This window comes from Camelus ferus, chromosome 8, assembly GCF_009834535.1.
Source record: "Camelus ferus isolate YT-003-E chromosome 8, BCGSAC_Cfer_1.0, whole genome shotgun sequence".
Classification (NCBI taxonomy): Eukaryota; Metazoa; Chordata; class Mammalia; order Artiodactyla; family Camelidae; genus Camelus; species Camelus ferus.
In genome coordinates, this window is record NC_045703.1 from 27998898 (window position 1) to 28013230 (window position 14333).

Here is a 14333-nt window from a genome sequence, read left to right on the forward strand (position 1 = left end):
CTCTTCAAGAATGGAACTCTGGGGCATAAATACTCATATGTCAAGAATTTGTTATTTGTCAATAAAGGGGTGCTTTTGAGTGTTTTGGAAATAAAGTAGCTTCCTCCTCCTTTAAAGTATAAAAAACAGTCTAAAAATTGAAGCACTCTGCAGATGCACTTGGGGCCTGTTGTCAAATGGATATCGCCCCTTACTGCTGTTTTCTCCTTTGTTTCCAGATGGGTGACTTATGAATACGCCAATTACAGAGGCAGACAGTTCCTGCTGTCACCAGCTGAAGTGCCTAACTGGTATGAATTCAGTGGCTGTCGCCAAATAGGTTCTCTGCGACCTTTTGTTCAGGTATTTTCTTCTCCGTGCTTTCAACAGACTCGTCTCTGAAATCTTTTTTTTTTAAATACATGTAATTCAACTTTTTAGTTTCAATTTTAAGTTTGAAATTGGCCTCCGCCCTCATCCTCCACCCTGAGAATTTCTGAATTGGGGCGTGTTTCTGGCGCTAAGAGGTTGTGACTGCTGTCACAAGTGTTATCACACTTGACATCAAAACGTGGTGTATCTCAAGCCCTGGGTGTCCACAGGCGAGCTCTCTGCCCCAGGCATCTTCTCGTTGAGAAAATTCTACAGCCTCTGAAACTCCTGGGTAGAGCAATTATCCCTACTCCAGCGTCACCCTGGATTCTGCCCCTGCTGCTGATGCTCGTTCAGTGCTTCTAAAGTACAACTTGGATATGACAATTCCTGGGTTTTTGTCTTCTAGAAACGAATTTATTTCAGACTTCGAAACAAAGAAACAGGGTTATTCATGTCAACCAATGGAAACTTAGAGGATCTGAAGCTTCTCAGAATACAGGTCATGGAGGATGTCGGTGCTGATGATCAGATCTGGATTTATCAAGAAGGGTGCATCAAATGCAGGGTGAGTTTTTAGGATGTAGACAGGGGTCTAAGGTAGCATATTCCTTTGAGTAGGTGCTGTTTCACCATTCCTGATGGAGGACTTTCAGAAAGTTGGAAGATTTTTCATGAATATATTTCTTAGCTCTGATAGAACCAGTCTAGGAGCTTAAAATGGGAGGTAAATCTAGCACTGATCTAAGACAGAGTATTTACACATGATTTACACACAGTAATAGAAAAAGGAGGTGTCTGTGTTACCCTGCCCTTTCTCCTTAACCTACTTGTTATGGCTTATTTCTATAAGCCCCATCGTTATCAACACAGATGACTCTCAGTTTCCCTTCTGGAGGACCCCACAGACTAGGATGAAGGGTGAAGAGATGCCACCCCGCGTACAATATAGTCCATTTCCTAATTGCCACACCTTATAAAGTGGAAAATGGCCCGTCTCCCTCCTATCACTCCTGCCATAACATACATTTAAAAACTGAATGTAGTAAGATTTTATGAGAGAAGCTCACACTTCTGTTGTGGATATTCTTTTTAACTCTGATTTTATGGGCTTGACTGTCTGTTACTGATTTTTTAAAATCTTGCTGCCCCATGAGTCAGCAGAAGGCATACAGCCTTGTGAAAAAGGAGGTACAACTTGTTAACTGGGTCTGTTGTGCTTGAGGGAGAAGCATCCTTTCAGTAAACAGAAGTACTATTTAGACTTGCATAGAAGAAACAGCGTGAGAAATAGATGTTAACTGTTTCAGAAGCATAAAAAAAAGCCAATTTCTGCCTTTGAATTATCTTAATTTAAGAAAATGGTGTCTTTCAGCAATTATTTCTAATGAACATTTCAGCGGTATTATCATAATCCTTTTATCTCAGTACAGGCTGGTTCTCATTCCATAAGCATTTCCTATAGCAATGTGTCAATGTCACGTGAACATGACTGGCTTACCGTGTTCATACAGTAAGGGTAGTTTCGCTTCATAGAAGGCCCCATAAAAGCTTTGCATTAGAACATACTCCACTGCATTTGTAGTTCTTTTTTTATATTTGGATGGCATGCCTTTTTAGAAAATTTGACACTTCTCATGAAGGAATTCAAGAGAAATTAATAAATGGAATTTCAAGTTTTAAAATGATAAAATGCCCTTTTAGCAACTTCAGTACTACAACAGCCTTCAAAATCAGAGATGCAGTCATATGCCAGAAGGCTCAGGCTGAGCAGGGGTGGGGGAGATTGAGCTACAGACCCAGCCTCACATCACAGTCATTTCTGGGCACTTTTGAGTCATCTACAGCTTCCCTTACTTTGAGACTGAGAGCCTCACAAAGGGCATAAGTCTTCTATAATGGACAAGAATTGAGAACTCTCCATCACTCATGCCATCTGAAATGGTTTGAGCCCAGTTACCCTGGCTGAAGGCTGAAATACCTCGTGGCGGGGTAAGTGCAGCCAGGAGCTAAGATACCTTTAAAAATAAACAGGGAACTGATCACAGTGGTACTTGAATGTGTATCCAGCCACCTCTAAGATACCTTGTCATTTCCACGAAGCAGATAGCAGAAGACTGCTGCCTGACCATCGTGGGGAGCCTCGTGACTTCCGGCTCTAAACTGGGTCTGGCACTGGAACAGAATGTCGACAGTCAGTTCTGGAGCATGAAGTCTGATGGCAGGATCTACAGCAGGTTGAAGCCCAATTTAGTTTTAGATATCAAAGGTAAGGATCATTTCTGTTATTTTCTTTGTTGTGTCTTTCTTTAGCTAACTAAAAATCTACTCTTCACTTAAAATTTTTTTAAATTGAAGTACAGTAGACTTATAATGTTGTGTTAGTCTCAGTTGTACAGCAAAGTGATAGTTATGTACATATATTTTTTTCAGATTCTTTTTCATTATAGGTTATTACAAGATATTGAATATAGTTCCCTGTGCTGTACAGTAGGTCCTTGTTTATCTAACTGGTCTTTACTTTTGAGAATGGTGAGTGCACTGTTAAGTGATCCCTCCCTGTGTGCCAGCCACAGTGCTGGACACTGTGCATACGTCATTTCACATGATCTTCACAGCAGCAGTAATAGGCCTGTGTTATAGCCTCAAAACAGACTTAGAGGAATTAATCTGTTTGGCCATGATCTCACACCGCAAGTGCTGAAGTGGTATCTGGGCCTCCGCTGACTTTAAACCATTCGTCTTCTTACAACAGTGTTAGACTAAAAATCACAAGTTATACTCACGTAGTATAGTTGATGGTTCTCATGTATATGCATGTAACCATTCACTGTAAAGATGTTAAGACTGAAAGGAATTAAAACAAACAACACACCCAGGATTTCAGCTGAACATTTGTTTGATGAAGTTAATCCAGAGCAAACTGATGGTGCTTGGGGAAGAACAAATAAATTTAAGCCAGTGGTTCCCAAACTCTCATCTGCATCAGAATTATCTGGAGGACTCCTTAAAACACAGATGGGTGGGGTTGGGGGGAGAGTACAGAGCTCAGTGGTAGAGTGCTTAGCATGCAAGAGGTCCTGGGTTCAATCCCCAGTACCTCCATTAAAAAAAATTAATAATAAATAAAAGTAAACCTAATTAGCTCTCCCTCCAAAAAAACAAACCCCAAACTGCTGGGCCCCACCCTCAGAGGCTCTGATTCTAGGGTAGGGCCCAAGAATCTGCTTGTCTAACAAGTTCCAGGTGATGCCCACGCCACCCCTCTAGGAGAACCATTGCTGATAATGTTAAAATATAAAACAAAAAATGACCTAACGGAGACAGGGGAATTCAGTGAACTGTTACTGCTGCTGACAAGCAAATATAGTGTGTTTTATTCATCTGGGGTAATTTTGCTTTAAATTATTAACAGAGACATTATATTCCCTATCAGGAAGACCAGTGTGATGATGTTTATAAATACAGTTAAACTATACTATACTACACACGCCATTTTAAGTCATGGCTAGAAAGTTTGTTCAACTTTACTTAAGGCTCTAGGCCAAAATCAAGATACAGGGGTAAAGGAACAAGTGACTTTTGTGGAAGGAGAATAAGCCTGAACATTTCATCCGGGGCTTTGGTGACTGCCTGAGAGACAGAAGGGGCTGGCACTTCTGGATGAGCTCCAGATGGGGAGAGATTAGAATTCACAAAGAACCCAGGGAGCAGAATGGTGCTGACATGCAAGCTAACGAAGCTTACTGAGGCAAAGGGAGGGCACTACATTTAGAAAGCACCACAAAGCATTATCTAACTCTAGGCTGGATGGGGCCCCCAAATCATACACTACATGAACTGTGAGCAGGGCCCTTGGATCTAACATACCTCCTTAACATTGTGTATTTGGTACAACAGATTTGTCAATATGTACACAAGCAAAATACCCACTTCATAAATGCTCAACCTGAGGTTCAAACTGTGAAGGATCACTGACACTTCAATATCTTGTAATAACCTATAATGGAAAAGAAACTGAAAAAGAATATATGTATAACTGAATCACTTTGCTGTACACCTGAAACTAACACAACATTGTAAATCAATTATACTTTGATAAAAACATTAAAAAGCATTAATCACTGACCCAAACCTTTCTTAATTTTTTTAAAATTTCTTTTATAATTTTAATTAACTTACTTATTTATATTGGTGGGGGGAGGTAATTAGATTTACTTATTTATTTTTAGAGGAGGTACTGGGGATTGAACCCAGGACCTTCTGTATGCTAAGCTTGTGCTCTACCACTTGAGCTATTCCCTCCCCTTCTTAATGTTGCCTTCTTAATTCTTACTTTGATCAACTTGTTGAGCTGGAGCTCCTTAGTCTATACAAGATAGAGTTTCAAAACCTCCAGAGATGCCAAAGAAATGTGACTAGACTAAATTGGAAACATGGATTTTGGGGAAGACATGGACTCATGCTTCTTAAAATGTGATCAGCTTTCTGTGTCCATGGTTAAGATCAGTGTTATAATCCTCATGAGCTAGTCTCTTAGAGCATTTCTTTTATTCTTTCAACACGTGTTTACTGGGCACTCACTATGTGACAGGCTCTGTGCTAGACACTGGGGGTACCAAAGTGGGGGGAAAAAAAGGATCCTACCTTGGCTTCAGAGAGCTTACATTCTAGAATCTCCAGGCATGTAGGATTTCTCCCCACTGCTACACTGGCCGTTGACAGGGAGAAAGCTTCCTCCTTAGGGCTTTGCTTTAAAGCTCCAAGGTCACTTCCTAAAATGCATTATAAATTAGTCCAACGCCTTTGGAGTAATGATGCTGTTCTGTATATCTGAACTCAGTATATCTAGTCTGGTAGCTGCAGAAGCATGATGTCTTGCTAAACTGAATTTGAATTTCTCAGCTTGTGGGAGAATGTTGCCATCTTGTGGACGTGCGAGAGTAGGGCCACACACTTCACATACAGTGCAAGGGACACAGGAAACCTCTCTCGTTGGGACACTTAATAGGAGACTGTGACTCTCATTAGCTACAACTCTTCAACTATTTGTTACTTACTAATATTACCATAAGATTTATTTTAAACTACCTGGAGTTTGTAGACATCCATGTAGTATTCCAGACCACATATATGATGTCAGTCAGCAGTGGAAGCTGACTCAAGCTCACTTTAAAAAATGTCACAAGTCTGGGGTGATTTTAATTCTCCCCAAAGGCAGAAGTATTCAGATTATTTCCAAGAACTTTCTAGTCTTCATGACTCTGATTAGAATTAGGATGTAATATACACAGAAAGTATGTTTAAGATACTATAATCTTGAATAAAGAAGACACTGAAGAATAAAAAAAGACATTGTGACCTTAAGACAGTACTTCCTTAAATCTCCTTGGAATATATATATCGTGTGTGTCTCGGTGGGCAACTTCCATTTGCACTGCAAACTTATGCATAAAAGGCCCAGGGCACGGTGCCCTTCTGGCCCGTCCTCTCCAGCTGTGTGGAGGCTCTCAACCATCAGTGACAATTAACCACTTACAAGGGGGTGGGGGCATGAGAGGTGACCACCAAAATCTGCTGTGTAAGTTTTCTGACCTTCTGGATGTTTTGTAAATGCTTTAAAAGAGAGTAAGAATTTAATTCTTCTTGGCCTGGGGCCGCAGTATGATTTCAATACTAGTCACACTTACCCTGCATCTGGATGAACGGATTCTGATTTTAATGGAGTCCTTGGTGATCTAACCTTGGTGCAGAGGCTTATGCTGAAAAAGGATAAGGTCTCTGAAAGGAAAAAAAGTCCACACTGGAAAAAAGTCCTATGACCCTTTGTTTTGTTAATGATACTTCTCTATTGAATGAAGAGGCCAAGGGGGTATTTTTAACACTTACGAATCTGAAATATCTAGTAAGCACGCTTGGAATGTATTGTGGCGAAAGGGAGTTTATGGAAAGCATACTAGTTTTACAGTCTCGTGGAACTTAGCATCTTAAATGCTCTGAATTTGAACACACCACAGCCTGTGGGTTCCCAGAAGTGGGAGTGCTGCCCTGTCCATACTTCTGGTGCCGCTCAAACCTCCTCTGTGACCTGCTATAGCCATTGTTTATGCAAAACTCCATCTGACAGCCTTTCCACTGCTCTCAGGCCTGCCTGCGTCTTCCTCACTGGTACCTCAAATCCGCCATCCCACCGCTTAATGTATGTCACGTCTCTCTGCTCCTTTGTCCTCCACATTGTCTCCTGTTCCCTCCAATTTCAGACAGATCAAGAGTGACCATGGACTAGCTTCTTAGACTTGAGTAGGAAAAGGAGCCTCGGGAGGTACGTCATCCGTGTGGAGCTGCTGATGCTGTATAATGAGGTTTTAACACTTTACCCCATGGCAGGTCAAGCCTCGCAGCCCTCGGGTGCGTTTCTGGGCTTTCCTCCCTGCTCTGTTTCCTTGAGGCACTAGCACCGCACCTTGCTTATACTTGTATTGTGATAAACTGTCCGCTGTGGCCCCTTCACACGGGCACACTTCCTCTTACTATTCTCCTTTCCTTTCAGGCGGCACACAGTATGATCAAAATCACCTTATTCTCAACACTGTCAACAAGGAGAAGTTAACACAAGTGTGGGAAGCCATGGTCCTGTAGACCTGAATGAGGAGTGCAAGAGGAATACCTCTGGAGGTCTCCCAGCTGCCTTATTTAAATAAAAGAAGAAAAGACTGCCGACAGAAGCACCGAGAAAGTGGACCTGCTCCCTCAACAACCCTAAATTCACTCGTGAATCATGCTGCTGTGACCAGGACAACTGCTCATCTTCTCAAAAGGCTGTAATTGTTTTAAACCAATTATTTGTCCTCCTTTCATTTCTTGCCTTCCATTTCCTTTCAGTAGCTGCTTAAACAGATTGCATTAGCAGCTTTAAAAAAAAAGTTGTATCAAAACTTTAAGATCAAACACATCTTTCACTATTTTTGGAAATAATTTGAGAAGAGAACAGGCACCAACTTAACTGACTTTAGGGACCTACAAGTCCCTTACACTTTAAAGGGGAGGATACAAGCTCACATTTATAAGGTGGGAGACTGTTTAGCATCTGAGAAGAAATAATTAGGCCTGTAATGTTGGTCCTTGACCTTCTATTTTCTGGATTCATTAATTACACTGTATAGCACAGTGGGGAAAGCCTTATCTACGAGGGACTGAATAAGTGAACAAAGTATGATTTTTCTGTTAATATTAAAATTAGTAAATTTATAAGATTTCACATCCATGTCTGCTAACATTTATTAGCAGAATTTGGATGATTTTAGCTCACCCTTGGGCTGCCCTGGAATGTCACACAAGAGTGTTGTTAATGCTCTTCTCACAGAAGCTACTGGACCAGTATTACCGTGACCTAACTCACTAGTTCTGAAGCAATGTGGTGCAGTCCTTGGCTAACCGCAGGTCACTGAGCCTAGTCTCCGGCCCTTCTGTCCAGCTGCACTGGCACAAGGCCTGCACGGGGCTGCCTCCCTGTGATGCTCCCTGGCCCGGCACCGGGAGTGACTGCTGGGGGAGCAGCCTCAGCTCACTTACTGCTGGAAGCAGAAACGAGAGGTGTGGAAGGTTCAAGAGGATGGCCAGCACTTCTCTCCAGAAAGTGAAGGGAAGGCGGCCTCCCGCAATGCTTGTTGCCCAAACCTTAGCACTCAGAGCCCTGAACTGCAGCAAGCATTTCAGCGACTTGCGAACGCTGAGCTGCTGACAGCACGCTCACCGGCCCACCTGCTGCTGTTCAGACAGTGACTCTAGTGTGAACAAAATTGCTCAACGTACCTTGAATGCACTCTTCCTCTTTTTGTCCTCATTTCGTTGTCCTCGTCACTGAGTGCTGGCGCTCCTATCACAGGAAGAACAAATCTTGTTTCCTGTTCATCTCTTCCAGTGTGCTCCCAGTGGTACCATGTCCATCCTCCAGAGTCCGTGGTAGGCACTTACCGTCATCAGGGTAGTTTATCCTCAGTTTAAGTCATGTTTGCACACGTCCAACAACAGCCAACACGTCCGTCTTGTTCTGATTTGAGGCCCTGTGCACATCAGCACGGTGTGCTGGGTGAGACGTGTTGAATTTACCTCTTGACTAAACTTGCCTGGTTCACCGTATCTCAGAGTCCACGCAGCAGCCCTCATAACACTTCACAGAGGGCCCGCTGGCAGGTTAGAAACAAACGCCTGATCCGACGAGGCGGGTTTTGGGTGCTGGAATAGGGGCAGAGAAACAGTGGGCTCCTGTCTCTCCAGACTCGGCGGTGAAAGGGCGCACTCCACTTGTCTGAGGGTGGACATGAGGGTAAGTGAGGTCTTCCCTCAAGAGTTATGCCCCTCACCACCGCCTGGGAGCCCTCAAGAAAAAGAGCTAAGATCGTTCAGATGGAAGTCAAAAGTGGCTGTATTCACAACTGAAAAACCTTTTCTTTCTTTTGAGGTAAATTTGTACTCATGAGACCACAATTCTAGAGAAAAGCCCTCATCTAACACACGACCAAACGAGTGGCTAGCAGGAGTAAACCAAGCAGACAGGCACCTGAACAGGCCTGCGTCAGAGCTCAGCGCCGGTCTCTAACGCGCAGCAATGAGACTGAGCGCTGACTGTGCGTGAATGAGGGGCACAGACAAAGGTGGGGCCCACTGGCCAGACACCTACATGCAAGAATTTATGGTCAGAAGCTGGAGAACTTTGAGCCCCAAGGGAATGGCTGTAACTTCCATGGAAAAAGCCTCAGAGACACGTTTCAGGTGTTGAAAGAGGCCTAGCCCTTAGGCAAAAGTAAAGGTTTTAAAAAGTTAGAAACTTTAACATCATCTTTCATTTTCTACGAGAGTAAACAACCAAATCACCAGCCAGATTTTTATATATGACGCTGTTAGACTCAGAGTGCTGATGGCTGTTACGACCACATCAGAGCAGAGGAACAAAAATCAAAGGAAACCTTGGCCACTTTGACATGTGCTCACTGATTCATGAATCTAAGAAGGAATTAGCTTTAAATAAGCTCTTCATGCTGTCATCCATGCACTGGAAGTTTTAATCTCTCACAAATACTAAAATGATAAAACAGAGTTTGAGCTATTAGAACAGAAGGTGCCACGACAGTCTGCAAATCTGGTGTGAAAGAACAGCTTGCAAAAAAAACGGGCGCCTTTCACTGACTTACAAAGTCCCAGTGTGGATGTTTTCACAGCGTGTTCTTATTTTGGATCCCTGGCACCTGGCACCTGGCACCTGGCACCGAGGACCTCGCAGCAAACAGGAGAGCGTGGCTGTGTCAGGACAGGCGACACGAGAAAGCACCCTGGGCAGGGCCGGGTGTGGGTGTGGCTGGAAAATCAATCTCTGTGCTTGGATCAGAAGACGGGAAATAACTGGCAAAAAGGTGTGTTTTTTAAACTTGTATCATGGAACTTACAGTCTAACCTGGAAAGGGATGGCTAGGAAAAAGCTGGGGCCCGCAGGCACTCACCAAATAAGGGAGCCAGCAGTCACCAAACTGAGAATTTATTTAAACAACGTTAATTACGGTCTTTCCTCGTGCATGTCCTCTCTCTACCTTCAGGAAGGCTTCTGGAACTTTAGAGAAAGGAAAGGTCTTTTCAATAACTGGCTGAATCTGTAAAACACAAGAATAAGTTGACGAGTGGGTGAGGAAACCTGCATCGTTCAAGGCAGATGACATCTGTAATTAGTTTCTTCACGATGTCAGCCCAGGCTGGTCTGTCTCGGCCCTGGGTGGCGTCCCCAGGTCAGGTGCTCACGGCGGCGGTGGCACCACGGCGGCCGCCCTGCTGCTTCTCCCGCCCCTGTAGCTCCTGTGCGCACAGCCCAACTCGGCCGGGCTCAGCCTTGCTCCCGCTCTAGCTGTCCTGTCACTCTCCTACACAGGGCCCTTCAGCAGCTCCCAAGGCTGGCATCCGGAGGCCACCACCATCCCAACCTCAGCCCTTGGCAGGCGCCACGCTTTACCAAAATGGACTACTTGTCAGGGTCCGAGCTTAGCACACGTGTGCCTCTCCTCTGCAGCTTCCCCTGCGCGCCGGCCCCAGGCTCACACCACCCTCCTGACCCCGCAAGTCTGCAGTGTGTTCTCTCCTTGCGGAGCTGAGTGGCCCTCCTCACAGACTGCCTGTTACAGCTGAGTACACATCTCAGCCACCCTGTCCCACGTGGTCACTGCCAAAGGGGCATCCCAGGTTCTTGCTGTATGTATCCCCGTGGGCCCTGCACAGGCAGTGCCCAGAAAAGGGGCTTTTTTTTTTTTTAATTTGCTAAATGTTTGGCATATCTCTGAGATTTGGCAAATCTCAGAGCACCTGCGGTACAGGCTACCTTTTGTAACCCCTGTACCCAGCGCAGTGCAAGGCATGCAGTGGAGGCTTAATAAATGTCACTTAGATGAACACCAATAAGATAACTGGGGAGCAAGTGTCTTCTGGGGGCTCTCTGGGCCCATCTCTGGCTGGGGCGGCCCCGGGGGCTTTGCTAAGCAGCAGAGCAGCTAGTTAGAATTTACAGGAATGCTGCCTCAGCCAGCTCATAAAGGCTCAAATGTTGCTGGTTCTTTTTACTGTATCATTAGTACTGCCAGCAAACTCCTTTTGAAACGTGGTCCAGTTAGCAACCTCTCTCCCCACGCACAAATCCAACTGAACGTGTCCTTTCCAAAACTTCAGGCAGAAATCAGTAACTCTCCACTGGGTATTTCAGTGGACTGCCTCCCACAGCTCTGCAGGCAGGGACACATTGACAGAAGGATTAAGCCTACACTTTGCGACCCTTTTCCTTTTTACAAGAGGAAGAAGTGAGTGCTCTTGTGTTCAGACGCACCTGGTGGGCCTGCTTCCTGCGCGAATTTCACAGCCCTGCTGCCTGATATGCATCTCAGACTCCGAATGCTCCCTTCTCCTTTTTACCCACAAACCACAACGAGCTCATAATAAAAGTAACAGCTCCTCACTGTGTGTCAACGTCACATAACTGCTAAGGCAGGATGCAGTCTGTGCCAGAGCCCATGCTCTCACCACTATGCACTAAGCCTCTCGTGTATCGTCAGCTGCTTTCTACATCTACTAAAATCTTAAGGGGAGGGAAAGATAGCTAAAGATTATAATGATTTATCACAGCCTGCATCTCAGCTGGCCTGCCTCGTGCTAAGGGACCAGGCCGGCTGGGGATCCAGTCTCCAGGCCACTGAGATGGCAGATGTGTGGTCTCTACGCCCCCCTCCCATCTGCACCTCTGGCTGCATCGCTGACTAGTAACCATGGTCCTCCCTAGCAGGCTGAGCATGACTTCAGCCTCGCTCAAGGCTGTGAACGGAACAGGTCTAAGCTGACTTATTAAAGGAAACCTACTGCTTTGTCTGGTAAAAGACTGGAATGCATCTGAGTTGTTCCCTGCACGTCCCACCGAAACCTGAACCTATCCCTCTCCTTCCAGACACTGGGACATGGCTTTTTGGATGCTGATTACCTGAAAAATTACCTGAATGCGTGCTTAAAATGCAGTCTTTGATCTGTTAGAGCAACTAAATCAGAATCTCTAGGGGTAGGGTGGAGACAAGGCATTTTAAATCAGCTTCTCAGCTGAGTTTTCTACACTTCATGGCAGGAATCACTGCAGCCTTCTGCCTTATGCTTAGGGTTCCTAACTTGTATCATGCACGTACTCATCCACTACACAGGGACTAAGTGTCTACCTTCAAGTGCCAGGGACGAATGCAGAGCAGGGACACGAAGCAGGCACTGGAGAGAGAACCAAGGGAAGAAAGGAGGCAATCACATCCACTGAGCGCTGGACACCAGGAACAAGAACACAGTGGCAGCGTTCCAGAGGTCACGGAGGAACTGGGACTCCACCTGCCCCACTCCAGAATGAACTGCCCTGGCCCATCTTTAGAACCTGCCCGCAGACACAGACCCTGAACTGATGACACAGGCAGCCCGCAGGATGGCACACTTTCATCTGGCTGCTCAGGCCTATTGTGGCGACTAATCCCAGAGGGCTGACTGGCATAATGGGCATTCAGCTCTTCCCGTAAGTGACAATGGCAGAAAAGGCTTTCAGTTAACAGGCAGGCAAATGCCACTGTTGGCTGACTATGTGACAGCAAACGGAGATTAAGGGGATAATGAGGCAGCGTCTGTGCACAGCCGCACAGCAGACCCAGAATGCGTGTTTGTGATGGAAAAGGGATCAGGGTGAAAACCCAGAGAGGGGAAAGAAAGGTTACTCCCAGGGAGGTGGGGATACTATGTGATGACACTGCTGCAGTCCACCCGGCACGGGGAGCCTGGTATAAAGCAGTGGGCCCGACACCACCCTTGCCAGCTACACGGCCGAATGGGGCTCGCAGCTTTTGTTCCAGCCTTGGACCCCAACTGGGGTTCCCCAGATTGTGCCTCACCTTTCCTAAACCAAGGCTATGTAGAGCCAGGCCCCAGGGTTGCCTGACACCACTTCTGTGAGAACAGGGACAACAGGGACCTCCACCTCTCCAGTGCGGCCTCGGAATACTGCAGCTCACCGGCGCTGAGCCAGCCTCCTTGGCCCTGAGGCAGAATCCCTCCCTGTCTCTGAGGGAGAAGAGGAAAGAAGCCCTTCACCCCAGGAGCACGAGAGCGCCAGTGGGGCCAGGCCGTCCCCAGGCATGCAGGGCAGCAGGCAGGGCTCTCCCTCCATCCCTGCTCTCCCGTGAGACTCAGAGAACAGACGAGCTTTAAGGTGATGGAAACCACTGAGCAGAGACCACTGGATAGATTAGGAAACTGAAGCACATGGGGAAGTGCTAAATGCAAGGTCAGAGCTTTTAGCAGAGAAGCTGAAGTGAGGGTCCTGGACTCCCAGCTATCATCATCACAGGGTCTGGGGGCATTTTGGGGAGGGAAGCCTGAGTCTGTCCACCTCTTCCCAGACCTTGGCCTCAGGCTCCACTGGGCACAGAAACTGATCTCAGAAGGTCGGGAGTGTGAGGAGACAGATGACAGAGACCCAGGGAGACCTAAGGGCCCCTAGCATGAGTCCCAGTCCACACACCTGTGCATGGGCCCAGGGCCCCAGGGTAGAGGCGGTAGGACCACCACTCCAGCACTGCCTCCTAGATGACCCTGAGCTCTGCAGTAGCTGGGAATTTCCAAGCTTGGGGAAAGGGGAAGAAGGGGATGTAAACTAAAGAGAAATGAAGAAGACAAAGGGGAGAGGTTGCCTTTGCTCAGACTTGCTATTTCTGGAACTTCCTGGCCCCAGACGGAAAACTCAAGACCAAAAGACAGTGGTGAGAGGGGAGGTAGAGGGTGGGGTACACTCCAAGGGAGTAAATATGCCCATTCTGGAAGCATTCAGGACCTGTCCCTAGGCTCCCCTGAGAAAAGGCACTCCTTCCAGCCCAAAGGTGAGAGGAGAAACTCAGCTGGCGTCTCCCCACAGAAACGATTTTAGCGGCATATGAAAAACTTCATCAGCACGAAGGCTATGAGGTACCTGCCACATCTGGCAAGATAACGCCCTCCTAGTGTCTGAGGGATTTAGGTTTAGTCCCTAACCATGACATTCTTCCTAGGGAAGAAAACAATCCAGTTGCAAATAAGGAGCTTAAAGTTTGGAAATATAATTCATTGCAAAACTAGGGCCCAACCATCCCAAGAGGGATCTGGGAAATCATCTGCCTCAGAACTTCTTACCTTCTTCTCTAAAGCTGCTCTGTCCAAAATGGTAGCCTAGAGCCACTTGTGGCTATTTACATTTAAACTAATTAAGTAAATAAAATAAAAAATTTAGCTCCTTAAAAAAAAATTGGCCCCTCAGTTGCAATAGTCACATTTCAAGTGTTTAATAGCCATGTGCGGCTTAGTGGCTACCACATTAGACATGGAGACCATTTCCATCACTTCAGGAAGTTCTGATGGACAGCACAGCTTAGGAGAGTAACTCAGTGTGGCCGAGTGGCCAGTGC

At 46.0% G+C, this 14333-nt stretch overlaps 2 protein-coding genes and 1 long non-coding RNA gene across 7 annotated transcripts in view; 1 reads left to right on the forward strand and 2 right to left on the reverse strand.

Annotated features, from left to right (window-relative positions):
- Positions 1-7609, forward strand: part of CRYBG1 (crystallin beta-gamma domain containing 1) — a 180245-nt gene extending 172636 nt beyond the window's left edge. For all 4 annotated transcript variants that reach the window (XM_032484615.1, XM_032484616.1, XM_014563250.2 and 1 more), the window contains 4 exons: positions 219-342; positions 761-919; positions 2458-2620; positions 6902-7609. In XM_032484615.1, coding sequence (XP_032340506.1) covers positions 219-342; positions 761-919; positions 2458-2620; positions 6902-6990 — 535 coding nt within the window. In that variant the 3' untranslated portion in view covers positions 6991-7609. The remainder of the gene's footprint in view (positions 1-218; positions 343-760; positions 920-2457; positions 2621-6901) is intronic.
- LOC116665311 lies at positions 5005-8581 on the reverse strand. Its single transcript, XR_004321864.1, has 3 exons — positions 8164-8581; positions 6042-6132; positions 5005-5126 (listed from the first exon to the last, which is right to left on the reverse strand). It is a non-coding gene; the product is annotated as an uncharacterized LOC116665311 (long non-coding RNA).
- Positions 8582-9866: 1285 nt separating this feature from the next.
- Positions 9867-14333, reverse strand: part of RTN4IP1 (reticulon 4 interacting protein 1) — a 128913-nt gene continuing 124446 nt past the window's right edge. The window contains exon 9 of one of the 2 annotated variants that reach the window (XM_032484620.1): positions 9867-9995. In XM_032484620.1, the coding sequence (XP_032340511.1) occupies positions 9888-9995 (108 nt within the window). In that variant the 3' untranslated portion in view covers positions 9867-9887. The remainder of the gene's footprint in view (positions 9996-14333) is intronic. The other variant, XM_006189431.3, reaches the window with a different exon arrangement.